We start from the raw sequence: 7,733 nt of genomic DNA on the forward strand, positions 1-7,733 counted from the left end.
AGTTGACCCGATCAATAAGTATCATGAATAGCAATACTTTTGACATAAAAAAAATATTTTTTTATGAGTTGGGTCGAATCAGATATATGTTTCACTTGAGTTTTTTTGTTAAAGTTATACAAAAAAAAAAAAAAAAATCAGTGTTTAAAAAGAATTAAGGGAATTTTTTTAATAAATTAAAATTGTCCACCTCCCCTTCAATTTAGCTTTGTAATTGAATGGCTCTAGCTTTCCAACGAGAAAAGAAAGGTAGAAACACAAAAACAAGCACCAAAAAGAGTGCCTTAATTCAATCTACAAACATCAATACATTCCCCCATCCTCATCCCCATCCCCGCCGGAGCCGCCGCCCATATCTCACACAAACACTTCACAAAACCACCGTATAATTAGGCCATGCAATCCCATAATAACATCATGCCAATTAATCAAAACTACAGCACAACTATTGAATCCACACACGAAATCAACAAGAAGATCATAAATAATATTCCCAATATCCACCACTCTCGAAGCCACGGCTCCACCACCCAGGCCTGCGCCGCCTGCAAATACCAGCGTCGGAAGTGCGCCACCGACTGCATTTTAGCCCCTTATTTCCCCCACGATCGCCAACGGCAGTTCTTGAACGCGCACCGCCTTTTCGGAGTCAGCAACATCATAAAGATCGTCCGCCATCTCGAACCGCCAGCCAAAGACCACGCCATGCGGACGATTATCTTCCAATCCGATGCACGCGCCGCTGACCCTGTGGGTGGGTGCTACCGCATAATACATGACCTGGAGCAGCGGATAAGTATCGCAAACGCGGAGCTTGAGATTGTTCTCCACCACCTCGCCCTTTGTCGTGCCGCCGCAGCGCAACAGGATCCGGCGGTGCAGGTGGCAGGGCAAGAAGTGGATGCCGGAGATTGTATCATTAACGGGGACCCTTTGGGGAATTATTATGAGAAATGGAGGGAGGATGATCAGTACGTGGCGGCGACGGAGGATTTTAGTTCTTCATGGGGTTTCATGCATGCACACACAAATGGAGAATCTACGTCTTCTTCATTTGCTTATCAGAATCAGGATCATGTGAGGAAATTTTCCATGGACGGATGCAATGTTGATATAAAACCAATTCTTGATGATTTATCCATTGACGACGATGCTGATATTGATCATAGAGAAGGGGTGTTTCAATTTGATTCCAATGGAACGATTATACAAAGGTAATCTGTTACAAACTAATCATTTTGCATAAAATTCGAAGTTTCGTCATTTGAAATTTTGGCTGTTCCGGCTCAATCTGTGGCATGACTACTTGATTCATCTACTAATGAATAATCATAGATATTTGGTATTCGTCTTTCCTTTTCATCTATTGAATGAATTGCGTAACTTTCATGGTATAATATATTTTATAATTGCTATTCATGAATTTTGGGGAAAATTGTGATTCTAGTCATATAAGTTGGTTCGTTTTGGGTTTTAGTCTTGTGTTTTTTAATATTTGGTTTTCATCCACTAATTTAGATTTTTTTATTGGTTTTGGTCTATTTTTTAGGTCAAAAGTCGTTAACTCATTTGAATATTGTTTATCTGATATCGATGCTTTTTACGCAACTCATGTAGTGATTATAAACTCATATTACACGCATCATAATAAATTTAAACATAAACAAATTAAGGAGAAAAATATAAGCAAAACGACGCTCAATATTCCAAAATAGGAGGAAAAAGTTTGTCTTTCCATTTTACTTTTGTTTAGACAGATTTTAATATATATAACATATGTTTTATTTTTGCTCCAAACAGGTTTGTTTCAACCTACCCGTGTAGACAATGCCTGCACGGGCAATGAACGGCCCGGATCACTCCACATGAGTGATCCGGGCCCACCTCCCTGTAAAAAAAATAAATTTGACTCGAAAAAATCCGAGCCATTGGATCGACCCCTGCGGGCAGTGCCCGCAGGGGTAGGGTCGATCGAACCCTCCAAACAATCAATACCCGCAGGGGTAGGGTCGACCGAACCCTCCAAACAATCAATACTTGCTAGATCTAGTGGTTTCAAGTGATATATTACCAAAACAAAACAAAATCAAGCTAGTGGATGAAAACCAAATATTGACAAATTATATAGCTAAAACAAAAAACAGTTCAAGTTACATGACTAAAACCGTAATTTTTTATATGTTTTATTTTCTTGAATACTTCAAGCAAAGTAAAAAAAAAAAATTGACGCTGCAGCAATAATGGAGCCTTGATAGAAGAGAAAGGCAACTTCAAAGAAGAGGATTTGGGGTGCTATCCATCCGTTAAAGATCATCAAGATTTAAAGGCTGCTGCAACTTTTTTCACACTTGCAAATTGTGATAGCTAAAAATGAAAGTCGATTACAAATTTTGTAGAATATCAATTGAGTATGTACTCTTTACTGCTCATTATTGAAATAGAAACTCCATAGCATATGTGTAAGTATGATATATTTTAAAACCAATTAATGTTATTCACACTCAAGATTACCATAGTGAAAAAATGCCGAATTTAATGTATTTTCGGTATACCGAAGATTTCAGTACGGTACGGTAACAATATCAAATTTTTCGATATGGTAATGGTATGCAATTTGAAAAATTTCGGCATATACCAGAATACCGAAAAATTATATAAAGTTTTAAAATATATAATATTTTAAAACAATAAATTTATAAAATTTTAAAAATATAATATTTTTTCGGTATAAAACGGTAAATACCGATATCGTACCGAAATCTCGGTATATCGTACAATTTTGGTATAATCGGTATGCTAGTTATATGTAATGAAATTTCGATATAGCGATTTTGGTATGTCGAAAATTTCGGTACTGTATAAGTATAAATTTGCTTATACCGTAATTTTCGATATGATGATATATAATTTTCGATATACTACGGTACAGACTTATGGTATAAGTTATAACACTCCTAAATATGACATAAGTGGGGTTTGAACTCTTCTGCTTTATTTTGTATAATATTTCCTGCCATAGAATATATAAACATTGGTTGCTCTTGATTTTCATTATTTGGCAAATGAAGCCATGCATGTAATTGAGTTGTTCATCCTTATGTATTTGTAACAGCAATGTGTAAATCATGTATCCAATTAAAAGGAAAAATTTAATTTTTTGTTTTATAACTTGTACTTTTTACATTTTTTTGATATGTTGTGGGGTCAATTTATGGTCTTTTTCAACTAGTTTTAATTTTTTTTGCCCCATTTTTGTCATTTTTCATTGGATTATTGATGTTATTTTGAAAAATGACGATGTCTCACCGAAAATTGCTTATGTGGCGACATAAATTGTTGGATATATCCTGTAATTTACATTTTTTATTTTTTATTCTTTTTAGGTCCATTCATGATTGTAGGCAACGAACTTGACCTTTTTTTTCAATTTTAATCTTTTTTCATCGAAGTGATGATGTTGCATCTAATACGTTAGCAATATCTGACGTCACGTCAGCATTTTCGGTGTCATGTTAGCATTCAGGTGAAAAATGACTAAAATTGAAAAAAAAATATCCAAGTTAGTGTACTAAAAATATGAATTGATTGATAACATGAACAAAAATGAAAAATGTGCAAATTATAGGAGCAAAAATGTTATTCCCCAAAAATTGTTGACGTGTTCAATTTCACGTATGTACTATAATAATTATCAAAATATCATAATTTTATTAAATTATCGCATTATTAGTTCAACGATAAATTCTAAATTTGCTTGATTAATATACCTCTAACTCACACAATTCAGGAAACTACAATAATAACCCAATCTTTAATCAATATTAATGTGATATTTGGACCAAAATTGAATTAAATCAAAAGATTAAATTTCTACCATCGGGCATCCTTCGAACTCGCCAAATCAAGGCAAGAAATCGAACTTAAATATTATGCTCATCGTCAACAGGCGACGAAATCGCCGAAGATGACGACCGGAATCGCACAGAAAATCGAGTCGCGAGCTTTCTGCAAAATTTTGGTATCAAAACAAAGCTTACGACATAAGGAACAAAACTCCTCTATAAAATTTGTGTTTCTAGTAGCAGAAGGCGGCAATTTCGGCGGTGAATGGGTGGCGGTGAGTCAGAAAGTTTCAAAAAACCCTTCAATATCGATACAAAAACATTGCTCTCATCATGGGCCTGCCGAATATATGTTTACTTTAAATTTTCAACGATCGATGGCGGAGATATGGGCGGGCAAATTGGCGGCGGCGGTTTGAGAATTTTGACTGGGGAGAGAGATAGTGTGTGTGTATCTTTTAATGATTCTTATACCCAAAAGGTGGAGTATGACATGATACTCTAAATAAGATATCACATGTATAACTGTAAAGTGATGACCGTTTCAACAAGAACAATCTAAGATATGGTCCAGGGCCGAAATGGACACAACATGAGCACAAATATATTAGAATTGTTATTGTGTAAATACATTTGACTTGGTTTACATAAACGGTCAAATAGTTCAAAACATCGTGTCACTAAGCAACTACTGAATTCGATAATACGTATCTTACTAAGAAAAGTTCAAGGCCACAAGCTATCTATCTCGATCCTGTAATAATTCACGAGAACTTTCAAACAAGTTTCCATACATGCATCAAATTCAATTATGCGGAGAATTTTTGGAATTGTAGGCTTAATGAATGAAATTTAAGCTACGAAGCTAAGGAAAAGTCAGAAACAATAGCACCGAGAGAATAAGGCGAACTTCAAACACGCATATGAAGCGTATGGCGCCTATAAGAGGTGACCAAGTGCTGCCTGGACAACTCCAAGCAACAAGGGTTGCACTGCCTGGAGCTGTCTAAGCGTATATTAATCCCGTCGCAAGTAACCCTCATTCTCAGCGTCTTCGCCTTCAATTTCCCAAACTTTTTAAATTTGGTGTCCAACTGAATCTTCACTGGCAAATCCCCGCTCTTCATGATAGATTTTAACATAAATATGTCTGCGCCGTCGATGATTGAATTCGAGCTCGATTCCACCTTCATTTTCAAGGTCGTCACGTTTTCCCTGCCGTGAACGAAGCCAGGAAAGTATCCTTCCCCGATTCTGATGTCGCCGGAAAATATTTTAACCGAGATTTCATCGTAAACCAACGTGATCTTTTTGTTCGGGTTTCGCGCGGTGAGAGTGAGATTGAAGGTGGAGGTTAGCGTTGTGTCCGTGAGGTTGAATTCCGAGAGCTTGAGAGAAGTTAAGGAGAACGTCGGGCGGTGAGGGCGGTACAGGGCGTATAATATGCCGCCGGTGACGGCGACTGCGGCGAGGAAGAGGACGAAGACAATAATGACAGTAATCCAGAGGCAGCATGAGCAGCAGCATCCACGCCTGGTACTTTTGCGAATCTTTTGTTTCTTCTTCGGAATCCAGGCGACGGGAGGGGCTGTGTCGGGTGTTTTCGCCGCTGGGTGTACTGGCTCTGCTGTCATCTTGATCTTTTGTATAGAACACGCAATCCTGTCCTCTTCATTCGGATGGTGTCTTATCGATAAATTCAAGCTTACGTCATCTAATTAAATAATCAATGAAATTCTCATCCAATATTATATCTGAAATCTAATTTTCATTGGATGACTATTGTTAAATTAAAGTCAAGCTTGGAATCAATCAAATTTATTCCTCCAAGTCATAATTTTTTTGATACGATATCACGAGTCAATTTTGTGAGAAGTATATTCTATTTAAGTTTCTCACGAAAAATAATACTTATTATTACAAATATGAACATGATTGATCCGTCTCAATTTTTACTAATAAATTTTGATGATGAAGTCGGTTTAATACAGATCTTTTATTTGAATTATTCATAAAAAATATTTTTTTTTATAAAAAAAAATATAGCTTATTATTATAAATATAAACATGATTTATACGTCTCGCGTTCTTGCTAATAAATTTTGACGATGAAATCGGCTCAACATAGATATTTGGTTAAGAATTGATTGATGCTGCAGGAGCATTGTAAGTAGAGTAATTATTCAAAAAATGAACATTAATTGTATTAATCGGATTCACATAATGTGGTAGAGATACATGTATCTCATGACGTCATGTTATGTATGATGAATTTTTTCAATTAAATTTTCAGATAGTATTAATTACAGAGTATATGTGAAATTATAATTAATATATTTAAAAAAAATTACAGCGGATAGTAACATTGGAACTTAAATATTTTAATTTGTACATCAGCTCAAATATCACGTTTCGATTATTCTAACGAGCGAAGACAATTATTGAACTCAACGATATCCTTCTCAATAATTGCAACGTGAATCGAACTCGTGGCCTTAGCTCTGATACCAATTGTAGGTCAGAGTGTTTGTCGTTTTACCAAAAGCTATAGCTGGTCGTAACGTTGCAACTCAAATATTTTAAATCGTACAAGAACTCAAGTACTATGTTTTGATTGCTCTAACCAACAATGACAATGATTGCACTTAATAGTATAACCAATATTTATATATCAAAACACATATTTTTTAAAAAAAACAATAACCACTTAATCACTATATATCATCCAGACTATTATGAAAAGGAAAAAATTAGGGAGAAACATAATTATGAAAACCAGAGATGGCAGGTTAATTGAGATTTAGTCGTTAAGTCCAAACTTATGTTATGATTCAACTCTCATATCAGAAAAACTTAGTTATAAATATTTGATCTGACATGTTTTTCATTTCAACTCTGTGAAATTCATAATACAAATATTATATATTATATATACTCGATTTAAGTTAATTGATACACAATTTAAGTCATTTGATAATCGAAATGCATACATTTGTATCTTATTTTCAGCAATATGTATCTTATCATCCAAAAAAAAGTGTTAAATTTCATATCTAAAAGTTATAACTATATACCTATTTTTTTTTTAAAGGAAACCTTACTCCGGTCAACGCCTAACTAGTACTCTCATTTTTTTAGTACAAAAAAAATCAGAATTAATAGCCAATAGGATTAAATTATTTTTTATATTTTATTCCATCATTATCTGTTATTAATAATACTATTAATTATTGGTTATGCACACAATTGGGTATATAATAATTTTAGTAAATACTTATTTTGGGCTCCACATTATTATTTAATCCTTTAAATATATATTTCATAAGAATTTTATTAATTATTATGCATCTTTCAATACTCTGTCTCAAAGGAATAAATTATGCAATTATGTGAAAGCTATGGCAACAAATCAACTATGAAGTTGTCATAAAAATAAATTTTTTTATGGAAAACAAATAAAGTAAATTTTTTTTATAAAACAAGAAAAATAAATTTGGGAATGTGAAAAAAAAATTGAATCTTTCTATAAAAAGTAACATAGTTTTATTTTAAAATTAAAAAAAAAAAATCGACTTAGTAAATTACTAAGCTATAAATGGGCCGGGTCAAGAGTGGTTCGGGTTTGTAAAAATGAAGGCCTGACCCGATTTCTCCAACGAGAAAGCATACGTAGCTATATTTTTTAAAACAAATGAAATATTTTAATTATAAAACTATTTAATGAATTGTTATATGATCAATTTGTTGGGAATAGTACCACAAGACTCTGTTTGGTACGTGTGATAGAATAAGTAAATGATTAATAATTAGAGTGATTAAAATATGAGATATATGGATTAATAGTATGGTATGATAAATAACATGGTGTTTGGTATGATTTTAAAATGATGG

At 33.8% G+C, this 7,733-nt stretch overlaps 2 protein-coding genes across 2 annotated transcripts; one reads left to right on the forward strand and one right to left on the reverse strand.

The window, feature by feature from the left end:
- The first annotated feature begins 304 nt into the window (after positions 1 to 304).
- On the forward strand, positions 305 to 2,515 carry LOC142531320 (uncharacterized). Its single transcript, XM_075637416.1, has 2 exons — positions 305 to 1,214; positions 2,236 to 2,515. The coding sequence occupies exons 1-2, from the start codon at positions 397 to 399 to the stop codon at positions 2,366 to 2,368; spliced, it is 951 nt and encodes a 316-aa protein (XP_075493531.1). The 5' UTR covers positions 305 to 396; the 3' UTR covers positions 2,369 to 2,515.
- Positions 2,516 to 4,753: 2,238 nt separating this feature from the next.
- On the reverse strand, positions 4,754 to 5,519 carry LOC142530530 (NDR1/HIN1-like protein 6). Its single transcript, XM_075636362.1, has one exon. It carries the CDS (start codon positions 5,474 to 5,476, stop codon positions 4,754 to 4,756), a length of 723 nt encoding a protein of 240 aa, XP_075492477.1. The 5' UTR covers positions 5,477 to 5,519.
- Positions 5,520 to 7,733: the final 2,214 nt, after the last annotated feature.

Source organism: Primulina tabacum, chromosome 17 (genome assembly GCF_025594145.1).
Source record: "Primulina tabacum isolate GXHZ01 chromosome 17, ASM2559414v2, whole genome shotgun sequence".
Taxonomy (NCBI): Eukaryota; Viridiplantae; Streptophyta; class Magnoliopsida; order Lamiales; family Gesneriaceae; genus Primulina; species Primulina tabacum.

Excerpts from the sequence above, each read along its gene's own strand:
- LOC142531320 (XM_075637416.1), top strand. The coding sequence starts at position 397 with ATGCAATCCCATAATAACATCATGCCAATTAATCAAAACTACAGCACA. Across the intron at positions 1,215-2,235 it reads AATGGAACGATTATACAAAG|CAATAATGGAGCCTTGATAG; the intron begins GTAATCTGTTAC and ends TTGACGCTGCAG.
- LOC142530530 (XM_075636362.1), bottom strand. The coding sequence starts at position 5,476 with ATGACAGCAGAGCCAGTACACCCAGCGGCGAAAACACCCGACACAGCC.